The sequence below is a fragment of the Lynx rufus genome, unplaced genomic scaffold (genome assembly GCF_022079265.1).
Source record: "Lynx rufus isolate CCGP_SWC_20201006 ecotype Redwood Valley unplaced genomic scaffold, mLynRuf1.p SCAF_4, whole genome shotgun sequence".
In the NCBI taxonomy this organism is placed as follows: domain Eukaryota; kingdom Metazoa; phylum Chordata; class Mammalia; order Carnivora; family Felidae; genus Lynx; species Lynx rufus.
Window position 1 is genome coordinate 53,996,471 of NW_025814856.1, and position 17,602 is coordinate 54,014,072.

The window sequence follows — 17,602 nt, forward strand, 5'->3', positions numbered from 1 at the left end:
CAAGGTACCTAGCAGGGGAAGTTTCTGGGGTCCTCCCTGGTTGCCCCCAAAATTCTGGGATTGTGACCCATATAAACACGTCACCCTGGCTGAGTGAGAGCACCTGTGCCCCCTGCTTCCCACCTGCCCACCCTGCAGCAAGGTGGCTCAGAGTTTGTGCCCGTGGTGGTAAGCCGGTCAGTGCTCCGCTCCATGAGTCGTCGGGATGTCCTCATCAAGCGCTGGCCTCCACCCCTGCAGTGGCAGTACTTCCGCTCGCTCCTGCCTGACGCCTCCATCACCATGTGCCCGTCTTGCTTCCAGGTACTATGCCTACAACGCATATGTGCTTACCAGTTTCTTCTTTCAACTGCTTTTCCATTTCACAAGTGTCCCCTTGGGGAAGTCCTGGGTGGCTCAGTTGGTTTGTGAGTTCAAGCCCAGTGTTGATCCCCGCTTGGTCTCCCTTTCTCTCTGCCCCTTCTCTGCTTACACTGTCTCTGTCTCTCTCAAAAACAAATAAATAAATTTAAAAAAAGAGAGAAAAGGGGCCTCAGACCCCAGACCCTTCCCCCCTTTCTTCTAGTCCTCAGACAAAGGTGTTCTGGATCCTGTGTTTCTAGCCCTGACTCACTGCCAGGCCTCCTCCCCCTTGGAAGGGCGACCGTCCCTGCCAGGCTCAGGGGTTGGCACTGGGTCATGACCGTTTCTTCTCAGATGTTCCATTCGGAGGACTACGAGCTGCTGGTGCTTCAACATACCTGCTGCCCCTACTGTCGGAGACGCATCGATGACCCCGGCCCATGACTGGCCCCCTCAGGATCACCACTCCTACCAGGGCCACCTTGCACTTGGATGGGCTGTCACAGGAAGAGTTAAACTGTCAGAAAAAAAAAAAAATCTGTTACTTTCAGAAAGGCTCTGAGTTGGTGGCAGCCTGCTGGAGTCCACAGATCTGTCAGACCATTAACATGTACACTTTGTGAACAGATTGCCTCAATAATTACAAATAAAAGGGCTACTTATTTTCATCAGTGTCTGCATTTTAGCAAATCTTCATATTGTCTGCAACTTAATTTCCTTATGCAAAAGTGCACCTGTTTCTAATTTGATCTGAGAGGAACATTACATTTGCCTGCTCTTAAAATTTAATCTAATCGAAATGGCAATATGGGAATAGGTAGGGGAACGAGTGTTTATTTATTTTGGTTTAGTGGGGCTCTGTCTTGACCAGAAAATAAGGTTCCTGGCTCCACAAAGACGATGGCAAAGAGGGCCTCTCCGCAGAGGTTCTGGAACCCACCCTCTGCTTCCTGCCTATGGCCAGTCCCCCCTTCTTTACTCCATTCATCCAGCCCCACAGAGGCCTCTACCCCACTGAGGATTTCCCCTTCCTTCCAGCTCCTGAAGCAAGTGGGTCTGTTTGAGGTTCTGCTAAGGTTGCTGCCCCTGAGCATCAACAGTGTCTGATTTGGCAGCTTGAGAGCATGGGTGGGTAGCACTTTGGAAGCTGAGGAGGGAGAACTGACGTTTATTGGGGACCTTCTCTATGCCAGCCGAGTTTCATATGTTGTCTCAGTTCTCACACCAGCCTTGTGATGGAATCGTTATGATTTCCTTTCTGTAGTCATGAGAGTCGGTGGAGGTGCTGGAGCCCAAGGGCTCATCCAGCCCTCGGTGGAAGCCCCTGATCTGCCCTTCCTTGAGTGCCCTGTTCCCTTTGCTTTCCACACTACCTGTCCTGGAGGTGGCAGTGATCCAGTGCTTTATGCAAAGTCCTGACAGCAGGGGAAGGAGAACTGGGCTGTCAGATAAGAAAACCACCCCTGTGATTGGATATTGATACTTTACAGCTCTTCTGTGAAGTGGGCAGAGCCGGACAAATGTCCCCATTGAAGGGATGAAGACTGAGGCCTGGAGACAGGAGTGGCTGCAGAGACCACCCAGTGGTGAGTGCTGAAGCTGGCCCCCTGCCCTCCCCCTTCCTCTCCTGCCTCCCTCTGTGTCTCTCTTTGGAGATGATGGAGGAAAATAAAGAAAGGGAGCCAGACAGTTGTGCCAACAGAACTCCTCCGTTGAGTGTCTAATTACTTACCATCATGCATGCTCTCTCTCTTGCTAAACATTTATTAATGTGTTAGGATTTCCATTAGCGCATTATTTGAACTAAAATCATTTGCATATGGCTGGGAAAAAGAGAGGAGAGAGAGAAAACAGCCCTAGCCACCCAACAGGCGTCAATCACAGTGACAGATCAGATGGTCGGTGGCTAGAGGCAGGGGGTGGGGGGCCCACCCTGAGACTCCAGCATGCATCTTCTCAGCCGAATAACACAAAAACCAGGGTGTGCCGTGCCAGGTTCTGCTGCCGCGGGGAAGCACAAGGAAGCTGTGGAGGTCTGAGACAGTAGCTTCCTTTAAATCAAATGCTTACTGGGTACCAGACACATTGCTGAGTACTCTCCATGCGTCGTCTTCCTCAATCCTCAACAGCCTCCAAGAATGCCCATTAATGCAGATGATGAAACTGAGGTTCAGCAACATTCTCTCCTTTATTCAACAAATACTTACTGAGCCAAGATGCAATTCACACCCAGGCACAGCCTTTGCACCTAAGCATTATGTTCTGCATCTCTCCTGTCTCAGCCTAGACAAGGTCTTGACCAGGCCCATTCTTCAAGGCTCAGTTTCCCCATGTATGCAGAAGGGCCTCCTCCAGCTCTGACTTTGAGGTTGAGCCTCAAGTCTCCATCTGATGAGCCTGATGACCCTTCACATGCTACAACAAGGAAGGCACTGTAGGGATGTTGAGATGCCCATTTCACTAAAAGGCCACTGAGGCCCAGACAGAGGCACAGCTGCTGGAGGCTGCACAGCTTGGAAGTGGTTCAGGCTGTGACTTGATCTTCCAAGTCCCCAGTGCTACCCATGTTCCTAGAAGGAAGAAATAAGGAAAGGGTGGGGGGGGGGGGCGGTTTGCACAGTCCAGAAAGAGCCCTGGACCAGGCCTTAGGTGGGCCTGGCGTTAGTCTGGCCTCAACCAGCTAGGTGTCCCCATCCATCCCAGTGAGGCTGCTGAAACCAGGAGCCCCTTGTGGCTCTTGCACAGGTAGGCAGATGCCCTGTCTCCAAGGTTGATGCCTATGGCAGACACCAAGTGACCTTCCATTTGTGCCAGCCCCACCCTCAGGGTAGGTGGGAGCCTTAGCAAAGAGGCCTGCACTGGGCACGGCTCTCTCCCTGGGTCCAGCACTTATCCCAATATTCCACCCAGACTCCAGAACATCTTCCTAGAATGAGAACCTAATCATGCTTCTCCCCTGCTTATAACCCCCACCCCCCATTGCTAGCCAGCCAGCACCCGGATTCCTAGGCCTGCCCTCCCCTGGCTGGCCATCCACCCCAGGCCCCAGGGCATCCATACCAGCTGGCCCTTTTCTTGCTGTGCCTTGGTTCAGTTGTCCCCCATTCTAGGCTAGGGAGCCTCCCTCCTCCCTCCTGGTCTATACCTTGCTCCTCTGGGATCTCACAGCACTGGGGCTGGGAACAGAGCCCTGCATCCCATGGTTATTTGTTTTTCCTTTGTCAGCTGGACCCTAAGCCTGGGACCTCCTTGAGGGCAGGGGCTATATATGATTCATCTCAGTGTCCCTAGCACCCAGCCCTGAGCGTGGCACCTAGAAAGTGTTTGGCTAATGTTGGGGTAGGAGGGAAGTGGGGGGAGGGAGGAGGGAGGAAGTGGGACTGGAGGAGAAGAGGAAGGAAGCGGGGGAGAGTGGGTCCATCTCCTTCCTTTCTTCCTTTTGAGATTCTCAGCTCAGTCTAAGGCCTCGCTCAGCCATGGTGATGCAGCTAGGTGGGGCTAAGCCAGGGAGAGGAGGCAGAGAGGAGGAGGAGAAAGAGAAGGAAAAGGGAAGAGGAAGCTGCTGAACCAGCAGCACCTCCATGCAGAGGCTTAAGGGCTATTTGTGTGCTACCTACTAAGCCCCTAATCCTCCACGGCCAAGTCAGAGCCCTGCACCTGGGCTCCCAGGGGGCCGGGCTCAGGGAAGCTTGGAGATAGGTGCTACCATCTTCAGAGACAACTAACCCCAGCCCTCCACCCCCATAGCTCTTCCCTAAGCCTGACTGAGGGGCCAGTGGCTCAGAAAGCCACCCACACTGGGGCTTGTCCCTTGGCATGCTCCCAGGCCCCTTCTGGACCAGCTGGCATAGAAGAAAGCTCAGGCTGGGGAGTTAGACAGCCAGTTCACCTCCGGCTCTGCTGAGGAATATTAACCCTCTGAGCCCATTTCCTCAGTGGTCAAAGGTTAGGGAGTGAGACCTCCTCATGGGGGGCCAGGAGTTTTTCATCCACTCGACAAATATTTATTGAGTCCTTGCTCCAAGCTGCCAGCTCAGATGCAGCAAAGTCCAGGCCAGCCCAGCCCTGCACTCTGGAGAGAGATGGGCAATGAATCAGTAAGGAGACAAGTAAGACCACTGCTGACAGTGATAGGTACCGAGTAGAAACGAATGTGATGTGGGAGGCAGAGGGGGAGGCCTGGTGTGTAGAGTCAGGGGCCTCTCCAAGGAGTACTTTGTAAGCGGAGACCTGAATGAGACTCTAAGAGGCTAATACTGTCAGCAACAGTCATTGATCACTTACAGGCAACAGAGTAGGAAACTGAGGCACAGGAAAGGGAGGGGGCGGGGCTGTGCCCAGGCTGCATGGCCTTAGAGCCTCAGACCAGATGTAAGGGTAGGTGTAAAGGGGCTGTACCCAGCTAAGGGATACCATGGCTCCTAAATGATAAGGTGTGAAGATCTGTGACTGGACCCTGGTGGGAAAGCAGGTCACATCAAACCTGCAGATGGGTGTGGATCCCTCAAGGTTTCCTAGCTTCAGCAAACTGAGGCTGGAGAGGGGAAGTGGGACTTCTCAGGGTGACTCAGGGCCCCAGGCGAGAGTCCAGTGCTACCCCCTGCCTTCAGAGCCACCACTGCTGCCCCAGGCCTGTGTGACTCAGTCTTGTGGCTTTCCCACCAGCCCAGCACAACCCCTTTTTTTCTTTTTTTTTTTTTTCTTTTTTGGTCATTTATACCATGATGTAAACAACTAGCAGAACTTTCCTGAGAGCTATCTTTCATGTAGGGATGGAGGCATGGCCAGGAAGGTGATAGCCAAAGTTTGTTGTGTGATCTGGGTCACTGACTCACTGACCACCCTGGACCTCAGTCTCCCCACCTGTGAAATGTAGCAGGGAGGGTCGGTGACTTCTGTTGACCTTTTTGCTCACTATGAGCCTGTTGCTCTGAACAAAGAGCGTTTTTTTGTTGTTGTTTAAAAAAAGGATTCTTTGTCATGCCTCACAGAATATAATGCAATGTCACAGTGGTGATGCCTTTAATTCCTCCCTGGCCATAGCCCTGTGACAAGGGTCATTAAACTCTGAGACTTAGAGAGGGAAGCACTGATTGAAATAACCTAGATCTATCTATTCACTCGATCCACAAATGCTGAGCACCTACTATGTGCCAGGCCCTGAGGATACACCAGTGAACAAAACAGAGAGAAATCCCAGCTCCTTCCAGTGTATGGGAAGTGATTTACATTTTGCAACATCCTGAGAACCATGCTCAGCTCTGGGAACCCTGCTGAGAGCTGGGCAGACCACACACCCCCACCCCCCACCCCTGCCTGCTCACATGACAGCCTGTGAGTTGGACAAAAAACATGTGAACAGAGCATAAATTAAAAGCTTCCAAGCTGTCACAGCATTAGGAGGAGGTGAAGGCAAGGTGCTGAGGTCTATGGTTGAGGGCTCACCCCAGCCAGCTCTGGGCTGTGTGAGGGTCAGTCTTGACCCAGGGAGTCCGGTGCTCCTCCCTCCGTCTGGCTACCAGGGCCACGTCAGAATCAAACCCTCCACCTTGACCTCATTAACATTGGGCCTAATCACTGAACCAAGCACCTTAAACTGCGAAAGGTCACACCCCAGCAGCCCTGCCACGCCTTCCCTTGAGCTCATTCCACCAGTACACACTTCTGCAGCCCTCCATGTGCAAGCCCTGACCGCCCGCAACAGGCAGAGCTCTGGACTCTCAGGCGGGCTGAAGGGAGGGGGAGGGCTTTTCTGAGGAAACAGGTCTGGGAGTGTCAGGGGGGAAGAGACTGCACTGAAGAGAGTATAAGGGCTGGAAGTCTCAGAGACGGGGGACACTTCCCTGGCTGACTCCTTCCATCGATCACGAAGTTCATGGTTCAGACTTCACCTTTCTGGACTGCTCCGAACGACAGTGTGTTGGGAGCGGGTCACGATCTGAACTTGTCCTATTTCATTTGTTTCAGTACTTATTTGTGAGCCCTGCCAGCCCCACACAATGGTACTTCCTGTGGGCATTGTTCTTCTCTACCATGTTCATCAGAACTGAGCACTGTGTGTGGAGCACAGTAGGTGCTCCATACACGTTTGTGGTTGGAGGCTGGTCATCAAGCACCGGTGTGCTGGGCACTGCCATGTGCCCCACTTCATTTCTCGGGGGGCATCACTGTGCCCCTTTCACTGATGGGGGGAACCTGTCAGTGCAGAGCCATTCGCCCCCAGAACCTGCTTTTGTGGAGTGACCTGCCACACAGCTTCCAAGGCCCACTGTCCCAGCCCAGCCGACACAGACGTCCCCAGATGTGCCCTGTGTGTTGCAGTGTCCAACCAGTTCTTTTTCTAGGCTCAGCCTCACCTTCACACTGGACCCAAGCCTGCCTTGCTCACGGCAGTGATCTGGTGCCTAGCATGTCACCTGGCACACAGCTGCCTCCTGGATGCAAGGCCTTGCTTCAGGAGCCTTAGAGCCTCTGTCCCCTTTCTGCTCCAATCACCCCCTGCCTGGTCCCCTCCTCTATCCTCACTCCCTCCAATACATCTTTGGGGCATTTGAGCCACATTTCTGCCCCTTATGATCTGCCCAAGCCACTGCCCAATGCTATTTGGATAAAACCAGGTTTCTCAGTTTGGTATCAAGACCCACCAGAGCTGGCTTCATAGCCCAGGTGCGGCCTCACCCCTGACAGGCCTCAGGCCTCTGTCAGCCCTTGTCTTTAGTCTCCCCTGTCTTCCCCGTTTGGCAACCTAACAAAATACTCCCCTCCCTCAAAGACCCAAACTTCACCTCCTCGGACACCTCACCGTTATAAGCAGTCTCTCCTCCCTTGGACCTCATGGAAACCCCTCCCTGGACCTGGATCTGTTCAGGGTCTTCCTCAGCGCATAACCTCCTCCTTTCCGGATTTTTGTATCCCCAGTGGCCTGCACATGAATGTTTAATGAACGAGTGAGTGAGTGAATTCCAGTTCAAATACTTATTGAGCTCTGGGTCTATGCCAGGCTGTGGTCTGGCATGGAAAGTGCCAAAGATGGCAGGACGTGGCCCCTACCCTCATGGAGCTCATGACTTGGTGAGATGGACTAGTATTAGGGACTGAGCCAGGAAGTGACAGGTGGGGAAGAAATAGGTAAGAGGCTGAGAGACTGAGAGGAGAACCAGAGAGCTCATGGTCCAGTGGGGAGGAAGACAAAGTCCTCTGGCATGAAATGAGGGGGACGTGGGCGTGGAGCCAGAGGTCCCAATGCCAGGCCAAGGCCAACAGACTGAGATGGGCAGAGATTCCTGGGGACTAGAAGAGTTGGGGTTGGGCCTCCTGCCCTTTCCCAGGGTCCCCAGTACCTCCCTTCTCTGGCCCCAGGCTTCTGCCTAGAGTCACCTTGGCCCCTCTTGGAAGCCAATTAGGCCCCCAGTTGCAGTAGTGGGGATTAGTATGATTAATAATGCCCCCAATCTTCCAGGTGCTGATTCAGCCAGGAGCTTAGGGAGGGGAGGTCACTTTATAAGGGCCTGGGGGGGGGTGCTTAGAGCCCAGAGTCGTCCAGCCAGAGCCCTGGGTGGCCAAGCTCAGGCCTCAGCAGCACTCTTGGGTCTGAGCCGCCCCCGGGGCAGCCACCAGGACCACAGCCATGAACGGGACGGAGGGCCCGAACTTCTACGTGCCCTTCTCCAACAAAACGGGTGTGGTACGCAGCCCCTTCGAGTACCCACAGTACTACCTGGCTGAGCCATGGCAGTTCTCCATGCTGGCCGCCTACATGTTCCTGCTCATCGTGCTTGGCTTCCCCATCAACTTCCTCACGCTCTACGTCACGGTCCAGCACAAGAAGCTGCGCACGCCTCTCAACTACATCCTGCTCAACCTGGCCGTGGCCGACCTCTTCATGGTCTTCGGTGGCTTCACCACCACCCTCTACACCTCTCTGCATGGATACTTTGTCTTTGGGCCCACAGGATGCAATTTGGAGGGCTTCTTTGCCACACTGGGTGGTAAGAACTGGTGTATGGGTGGCTGGCTGGGGGAGTCAGGAGTCAGCGGTGGGGAGGGTGTGGAGGGATCTGGAGAGAACTCCATATTTGGGGATGGCGGTTAAGAGGCCTTCTCCCCTCTACATTCATCAACGCTCTCCACTTAATCAACAAACACTGTCAGTAATGATAAGCTAGGCTGCCGTTTATTGAGGGCAGGCATTGGACACTGTTTATCTCACATAGAATGGTGCCATTGTCTTGCTTTGCATCAGGAAAACTGAGGATGAAAGAGTCAAGGGCCTTGCTGGGGCCACATTGTGGGAGGATAGAGCTGAGTTTCCAGCCCACATTTCTTTTTTTCTTTAAAAAAAAAATTTGTTTTAACATTTATTGTCAAGAGACAGAGCACGAGCGGGGGAGGGGCAGAGAGAGAGGGAGACAGAATCCGAAGCAGGCTCTAGGCTCTGAGCTGCCAGCACAGAGCCCGAAGCCAGTCTCGAACTCATGAGCCGCGAGATCATGACCTGAGCCAAAGTCGGACACTTAACCGACTGAGCCACCCAAGAGCCCCTAACATTTATTCATTTTTGAGAGAGAGAGGGAGACAGAGCATGAGCGGGGGAGGAGGGGCCTGCAGAGAGAGGGAGACACAGAATCCGAAGCAGGCTCCAGGCTCTGAGCTGTCGGCACAGAGCCTGACGCAGGGCTTGGACCCATAAACCATGAGATCATGACCTGAGCCCATATTTCTGTGGCTCCTCAGGCCATGTTCTATTTCCCTCGGAGAAGCTGTGCCTTGTCAGACCCATGTTGGGCAGTGGGAATAGAGCCGGACAAGACAGATCTCTGTGCTCAGGGCTTTCAGACCGGGGTGGCACACAGATCATTAGTCCTCCGGCCACTGGACTTTGCCTGTGCTAAACAATGGGCTCAGTCTCTCCCCACCGGTGTCTATCCCATCTTGCAGAGAAGTGTCCGCCTGTGTGTGGCAGCCCTATATCACTCCTACCTCGTGGCCTGAGACTGGGTGATCTGTGACCATTGAAGGTGACAGACGCCCAGCGGTGGCCGGAGATTCCCCAGGCATGGGGCTGAGACAGTGTCCTGGACATGTGAAAGAGGGAGAAGACAAGGAGGCAGAACAGTCCTTGTGGCTGGTGCTGGGCTCTCCCAGCCACCCTGGCTCTCTCCTGCTTGCCTGAGAGGCCATGTGTCCTCAGAGAAGGGAGGCACTTCTGGATCTGAGCCAGGAGACCTAGGCCCTTGTCACTGCCCTGCCACATCCCTGGATGTGCCTCTTCTCTCCTCCATGCCTCGCTCTTCTCATCTACTAAACGGGATCTGTTATCTCTGCAGCAACCCCATCAGTTTTCTAGTCAAAGGAACTATTTGATCGCACTTTTCAAAGCTACAGATCTCCACACAGGTCTAGTGCCTCCCCTATGGAAGGGGTTTCTTGGAAGGGGATAAGCCCCACACACACAATAAGGCTGGAGGTGGGTTGAGGGGTCTCAGGCTAGAAGGCAGGGGTGAGATGGAGGCCACATGCAGGTAGGCACTTCTCTGCCGGGCTGGCGTCAGTTTACAATTATTTTCCTGGAGTAATACTTAGTAGTGTTGTTTTTCTCTCTCAGAAATGTCCCGGTTTTGTTGACAAATTCTATGGCTACCCTCCTGAGTGAGTTTCTGGGGTGATGTGTAGGGCAGTTGTCTGAATTCCACCATTCTTTCCTGCTTCTTCTTCTGGGCAAAACATTGCCCAGCTTTCTGGCTCCCAGGTCGGGACCCACAGGCCCAGGTTATTTCATTCCCCACAGGGGAGAGGCTGCTGCACAAGAGGGAGAGCAGGAATTCTAGCTCCAGCAGGCACTCTGCCTGTTGCCCCATGAAGTGCACATTCTTCTGCAAAAACTCCCTACAAGACTCCTAGTCTAATCATGACCCTGGAATCTGATTTCCTGTCCTTCATGAACCCAGAGCTCTGACTGAACTAACTCCTCTTCCTGGGAGGTACCCGGTTCACTCTCTTCTCAGCATAATGCCTTTGTGCCTCACAGCCCCTTGGCTCCTCTTCTCAGAATCGAAGCCCTCTCTTTCCCAAGTCCTGGCTCCAACTGTGCCTTAGGTGGTCTTCCTGCCTGCCCTCTCCCATCCAGGAGGAGCGCTTCCTCCTTGGACAGTGGGGTCCAGGCAGGTGATGTGTTGACTGATAGCTGACTGCCTTGCAGGTGAAATTGCCCTGTGGTCTTTGGTGGTCCTGGCCATTGAGCGGTACGTGGTGGTGTGTAAGCCCATGAGCAACTTCCGCTTTGGGGAGAACCATGCCATAATGGGCGTCGCCTTCACCTGGGTCATGGCACTGGCCTGCGCTGCACCCCCCCTCGTTGGTTGGTCCAGGTAATGGCACTAAGCAGAAGGGAAGGGTCCCTGGGGTGGGGGTTCTTTACAGGGTCCCCGGCCAGGACTCAAACCTGGGGCTGTCTCGTTCTGGGCACCGAGCTTATATGTCCCCCACCCCGAACACCCACCCTGGCAGCTCTCCCAGGGTTGGGGTTTAGGGTAGGGGAAGAGAGAATCAGACCCTAATGTTGCTCCAGGGACTAGTGCCACCTCCTGGGCCCCATGTCAAGGAGAATCCAAGACGCCCAACCCTTAACCTTGGCTGTGCCCCTAATCCTCAACTAAGCCAGGACCAGATTCCAATCCTCTTTGCCCCATAGGCAGCTCCCTCTGACCTTGGGCCTCAGCACCTGGGGAGGCCAAGCCTACCTAGTGCAGGTGGGTGACACTGTAGCCCCTGGGAACTGTGTCCTGTCCAGCCTCTAGTCCATCATCTGCAAATGGGGCTCAGATGAGAGATGGGAGGACAGTGGTTTGGGAAACTGGACGGGTGACCTTGTGGGTTCCTGGAGACCTCGTGTCCCTCTGCTTCTAGGAGATTCCCAATCTTTCTTCCCTTCCCTCCTCTCTCAGCTTCCTGGGGTCAATTTTCTTTTTTATTTAATTTATTTATTTTTTTGTCCTTTGTTGAATCTGAGCCCATCGCCTCCAGCCTCTTTCCCTGTTTTCTCCAGTCCTGCCCAGTCCCATCCCCACAGGCACAGCCAATAGACACTCCATTGTCACCATCCTCTGAAATCACAGAAACATCCTAACCGTCTGTCCCTGGGACCTCTTGTTTCTTGAAACTGTGCAAAGATCCCTTAGTTACTCTGTGTGCCCATCTTTGGCCTAGAAAATACTCTTACCCTGTTAGTAAGACCCTAGTTTGTACAAACTGCCTCAAATACAGAGCTCGGGGGCTTTTCCCGTCTCCCCACCAACCTCTGCCTTGCACAGCCTGAGCCTCCAGCCACTAGAAGCAGCCAGTGTGGTGAGGAAACATAGCGCAGGTCCGCGGTGTCCGGGCTCTGCTAGGCAAGAGACTGGGCCATCTCATGACAGCATGGCTGTTTTCACAAGGGCATTTGAATCCCTCATCTCCGTTGATTTGATCCTCACAGTCATGCAGCCATGCAGATATTTTATTATGCCTCTTTTAAAGAGAGGGAAAGCGGGGCCCAGAGCAAGCCCAGCCACACAGCAGGTGTGTTGGGGGCCTGTTCCTCAAGTCCCTCACATGTGGGTCTCCCCGTGCCCTCTCTTGCCCCGTCCCCCTCTAATGGTCAGGTACATCCCTGAAGGCATGCAGTGTTCATGCGGGATCGACTACTACACACTCAAGCCAGAGGTCAACAACGAGTCCTTTGTCATCTACATGTTCGTGGTCCACTTCACCATCCCCATGATCGTCATCTTCTTTTGCTACGGGCAGCTTGTCTTCACAGTCAAGGAGGTATGGACCTGTGTTGGGTGCTGGGGACACATACATTGGTTGGGTTGAGCCTGGCCTCTGTCCCAAAGGAGCCACAGTCTGGACAGCAGACCCTGTGTCCTTACAGGCGGCAGCCCAGCAGCAGGAGTCAGCCACCACCCAGAAGGCTGAGAAGGAGGTCACTCGCATGGTCATCATCATGGTCATTGCTTTCCTGATCTGTTGGGTGCCCTACGCCAGCGTGGCATTCTACATCTTCACCCACCAGGGCTCCAACTTTGGCCCCATCTTCATGACACTCCCGGCGTTCTTCGCCAAGTCCTCCTCCATCTACAACCCTGTCATCTACATCATGATGAACAAGCAGGTGCCTGCTGGCGGGGCGGAAGGGTCCAGGGGCCCCAGGCTGCAGGCATTGCCTGCGGAGGACAAGCCATGTCCTTGACTGGGCCTCAGTCATTTCACCTGCAAAACTAGGCAGGGAAACTGGTATCCCCTAGAGCATCAGAGTCACCTAGGAGAAATGCAGATTCCTGCTGAATCAGAAGCTCAGGGTGAGCCCAGGAACCTGCATTTCTAACAAGCCCACCAGGTGACTCTCACACTGGCTCAAGTATGAGAAGTGCCAGTCCAGACGGTTCTGGAGGCCCACTTTAAAAGTCAAATGGTCTCAGTCCCAAGCCTGGGAATGCGATGGTGCCAGTCTCCACAAAGCTAAACAAGGAGCTAAAGTCTTATTCCGAGGGAGGAAGGGATAAAGCAGTTCTTTAACACCAACCAGTGACTTCTCTGCAGAATCCATGAACCTGTGGGGGAAAACATGGTCTCTAGAGTTAGGCATATTGGTTTCAAATCCCAGTTCTTCTTTTTTAGCTGATTGACACTTAGGAAGTCACTTCCCTTCTCTGGGCTTCAGTGTCTGTGTTCCTAGAGAGGGCAAAATCCCAAACTTGAGGGCTATATAAGGTACTTACAGATAGCCCTTGGCACACAGAGGGCATCAGGGAATGTCATCAGTAGCAGAGCCCTCTTGGGTTTGGTCCCTGGCATCTCTGGGGTGGGGCCACATGCGCTTACTAAATTCCCTCCAGGAAGCCAGATTTGAGAGGGGAGTGGAGGCTGTGAGAGCCAGAAGCAGGGAAGGGGTTGGAGGTAAATCTCGCCAACCACTCCAGTTTGCTACACACACTTTCGGTGGACCCTGATTCTGACTCACGCTCTTTGCCTTCCAGTTCCGGAACTGCATGCTCACTACCCTCTGCTGTGGCAAGAACCCACTGGGTGATGACGAGGCCTCCACCACCGCCTCCAAGACGGAGACCAGCCAGGTGGCACCGGCCTAAGCCCTGCCAAGGACTCTATGGTCAACTGTAGGAGTCTCCCATTCCCTATGCCTACCCCCAGCCACAGCTGCCCCACCAGGAGCCAGGTCTGTTGGAACCAGGTTGCGCAGACTCCTTGAGTTAAAAAAAAAAAAAAAAAAAAAAAAAAAAAGAATAACGAGAGAAAAATGAGGCTCCCCACTCGACAAGTATGGCCCGATCTGGAGTCCTGAGTTCCTAGGGGCTGGTGGGATCTCTGCCCCTCCTCTCCCCAACTCATGTCTCAGGAACACAAGAACTCTTGCTCCCTGGAAAAGTGTCCCAGCTTAGGGATAAGTGTATAGCACAGAGTGGGGCACACAGTAGGTGCTTAATAAATGCTAGATGGATGAAGGAAGGAACGAATGGGGGAATGAATGAAGGAATGAATGGGCAGGGAGAGCATATCTACCCTCTCAAAACCACCTTAGCTGCAGCTCACCCTCGGCTGATGTCCTTGAACAGTTTCCCTCCCTGGGCCTCACTTTCTTCCCCCAGAAAATGGAAACCCCAAATCCTTGGTCCTGCCAACGCATGGCTGCTGTGAAGATCAAATGAGATTTTGATCTCATATATGTGTGTATATGTGTGTGTGTGAGTGTGTGTAAGCACTTTGTAAATGGTAAGGAGCTGTACAGATTGTAGTTAACATTATGAATAACACCAATTAATATAATTAACTAATATGATCATCTCTTCTTGATAGTGACCATTTTGAGACTGGGCAAGGCCCTGAGCATCCAGCCTCAGCAGGTTTTTTTTAAATTTACCAGATGTCAAGGCCAGACCAGGGCTGGTGGTCGGTCTGCAGAGAGGGACAGTCAAGGGAATGCAGAATACAGTCATCTGGACTGAAAAAACAACGTCAGGGGACTGCAGTCTGGGACCAAGGCCCAGGGTCTCACCTCTGACGTGAACTCCCAGGCCTGGTGCCTCCCCTTCCTCATGCAGCCTAGGGAGAGACAGGCCTTTCTCTCAGCTTCTGCAAACTACCTGCCCTCCTTCCCAGCCCCTAGGCCACAGCAACTCTAGGCCAGCATGGAGCTGGGCCTAGAAGCCATATGCTAGGCTAGACTCTAGGCCAGCATGGCCATATGCTAGGCCAGCAACTCTAGGCCAGCATGAGCTAGAAGCCATATTCACCTGCCCACATTTAATGAAGAGCTGAGTCCCCAGTGGAACCCTTTTCTCAAAGATCTCAGAAACAAAAAGTGAGAAATTCAGATGGGCCCATCTTCCCTGGGGATGTTCACAGATCCCAGAGTTGAGCACCCTTGCTGGGTAGGCCTGTTTTTAGTAGCTCCAGTCCATTCTCCATTCTGGAAAGTCCTTGCTGCAAAGCTGGTGGGAACTCTAGGGTATCAGAATTGTGCTGCTTGCATAACTGCCCCTCCTCCACGTAACCAAGACCAGAAGCTCTAACTCTTCCCAGCTCTGCCTGGAGACTAGGCAAATCGGGGCATTAAAAGCTCAGCTCCTATACTTGGTGTTAAGGGTGGTGGTTTTTGTTGCTCTCAAGCTCTTTCTCTGCAGGATGGATTGAAATTGGGCAGTAATTTCCACCTGATCTCTAACCCTGGGATGCTGGGTTTGGGCAACCAGCAGGGCCCCCTGCGGGTGTGGGGTGGAGGGAGCAGGCCCGGGAATGAGAAAAGCCCCAACTTTGGAGTCACAGAAACCCAGGTGACCTTTGAAACTGCAAGCAAGTTTGGCCATCTCTCTGAGTCTCCTTATCAGCAAAAAGGAATCTGAACCTGAGCTTGAGGGGACCGCAAACTTCGCGTGGCCAGCCTGCTTCCTGGTACACTGTAGCCAGTGGGAGACTTCTGACATTACTGGGCCTCAGCTCAGAGCTGGCCTTACCAAGAACACCATCTGCAAGGGGAACAAGGATGGAGACATAGTCTCAAGAGTTACCCTCAACCTCCAAGGTGGGAAAGGGTGGCTGGAGCCTGAGATGGAAGTTCCCCAGTGCCATGGTGGGGGCTGAAGCAGGTAATAGCTGGGATCTCTACTCTTGCCCCTCTAGGTGATATACTCTGCCTCCATAGGTGGTGCCAGTCAGGGTTTCTTTGGCTGCAAGTGGCAGGAAATCTAACTCAACAGGGCTGAAACAGAAAGGAGAAATTGTTGGCTCCCCAAAACAAAAAAAACCAGGGCTTCAGGCACGGCTAGATGCAGGTGCTCAGATGTTATCAGACTTCTGTATCTCCCCTCTGGTTATAGTTTTCTCTGTTGGCTTTGGAAAGGGCTACCAGCAGTCCCAAGCTCAGCTAGCCTTGCAGAAAGTAAGCTGTTTTTCCTGACAGTTCCAGCAAAGGTCCTGGGTAGGGCTTTCACTGGCCAGGTCTGGGTCACCTGATCACTCCTAATCCTGTCACCAGGTTAAAATGGGGATTCATCCTCTGATAGGCCCGGCTTGAGTCACCTCATTGTCCCTAAACCTATCACCAGGCTGGGATGGGGATGTAGCCTCTCATTGGCCAGGGCTGGGTCACCTGATCACTCAGACCAAGGTAGGGTTAACCCTAGATAAACCAAATGGTCTGAGTGAGGGTGGGGACTGGAAGGAGCCCAAAAGATTCCTGGGGTTGGGGGGGTAGTGTCGTTACCAAAAGGAAGAGGCCCAGAGACAGGGTGGGCAGAACTAACGGCCCAGAGGGGCTGGCCTCTGTCTAAGTAGGTGATGTCCAGCTACACCAGGCTTCCCTCCCACACTGGGGACCCAGGGGAGAAGATTCCCATGGTGGGTCCCGCACATCTCACTCTCCATTTCTGATGTGTTGGGCCAGGCATGGCCATGGGAGAGACATGCTTGCTTTGCAGGCAGCCCTCTTTCCTCACTGCCCCACCTCAGTCCACTTATTCTGAGGAGTGGTATCCTTGTTTTAGCTACATATTCAGAGGAAAAAATTAACTCTCTAGCCAGAAGTCTCTGTTTTTTCACGGTAGAAGGGAAAACCTCTTTCCCTCCTTAATTTATAACCGATTTGACAGGCACTTGGGGACATTTGCCAATAAAGGCAAGGCAGTGCTGACTTAGGTCTGGTTGAGGGTGTTACCCACCTCATCTCCAGGCTCCAGGTAGCCAGCGGGTTTATGGAACACCTCTTATATACAATCACATCTACAGTCAGCCTGATCTTAGGAAGCTGACCCCAGGCCAGGATGAGCTGGGGACTCAGAGATGGGATGCAGGTAGCAAGTCTCTGGGCTGTGGCCTGGCCAGCCACAGGGACACAGAGCTCTCTCACCCCTGATCTTACCTCTGGGAGAAGAGAGTATGAACTAAGCCTCCCACCCCCATACCACCACAGAGACAGCAAAGCCTGATGGCAATCTGCCCATGTCCCCCAGTAGACACATGCACCCCTGACGTCCCAGGGTGGCCCCAGAGAGACAGTGCATGCCCTTCTCAGCCCTGCAACCTCACACCATGTTCCTGAACCTCACTAGGTCTCAGGCCTCTGAGCTTGAAAGAGGAGACTCATCTCAGTTGGTAGAATTGTCCACAGACTAACGAGATTGTTGCTATAAAAATTGCAGTGCACGGTAGACACTCAATAAATATGAGTTTCCTTCCCAAAAATGTGAATCAAGTTCAAAGGAGCAGCCCCTGGAGTGGTAGGAGATAGAGCCCCTGGTGTGAGAGTCAAGAAATTAAAGTAGCAAAGGGGCCTCAGGAAAGGGAGAAGCAAGTGCTAACTGCCCCCAATATTTATTCCCTTTCTTCCTTTTAATAATATCACATCAAGTTCTAGCTGGGCACCTAGCTACCCAGTGCAGGACTGCACCTCCCAGTTTCCTTTGCATCTGCAGTGGCATGACATTAAGGTCTGGCCAGTGAAGTATAATCAGAAGTAGTATATGAAGTTTTGGGTTGTGCATTTCAGAGAATGGAGGCATCCTTCACTTCTCTTCTTTCCTGTCTGATGGCTGGAATGTGGTTGTGATGACCAGAGCTGCAGCAGCTATCTTGTATCATGAGGTGCAGTCCGTGGGCAGTGAACAGCACAGCATCAGGCGAGAAGGAGACTGCAGGTCCTCTATGCTGCCTTCCTGTCCTGCACAACTTGCACTTGAAGAGTCTCATGAGAGAATGACTTCATGGTTTC

General features: G+C 53.0%; 2 protein-coding genes across 3 annotated transcripts in view; both read left to right on the forward strand.

The window, feature by feature from the left end:
* IFT122 (intraflagellar transport 122) overlaps window positions 1–1,097 on the forward strand; it is a 72,615-nt gene extending 71,518 nt beyond the window's left edge. For both annotated transcript variants that reach the window (XM_047096470.1, XM_047096465.1), the window contains 2 exons: window positions 139–303; window positions 697–1,097. In XM_047096470.1, coding sequence (XP_046952426.1) covers window positions 139–303; window positions 697–786 — 255 coding nt within the window. In that variant the 3' untranslated portion in view covers window positions 787–1,097. The remainder of the gene's footprint in view (window positions 1–138; window positions 304–696) is intronic.
* Window positions 1,098–7,969: 6,872 nt separating this feature from the next.
* On the forward strand, window positions 7,970–13,549 carry RHO (rhodopsin). The gene is made up of 5 exons (XM_047096581.1): window positions 7,970–8,330; window positions 10,541–10,709; window positions 11,982–12,147; window positions 12,254–12,493; window positions 13,359–13,549. Exons 1-5 carry the CDS (start codon window positions 7,970–7,972, stop codon window positions 13,467–13,469), a joined length of 1,047 nt encoding a protein of 348 aa, XP_046952537.1. The 3' UTR covers window positions 13,470–13,549.
* The last annotated feature ends 4,053 nt before the right edge of the window (window positions 13,550–17,602 follow it).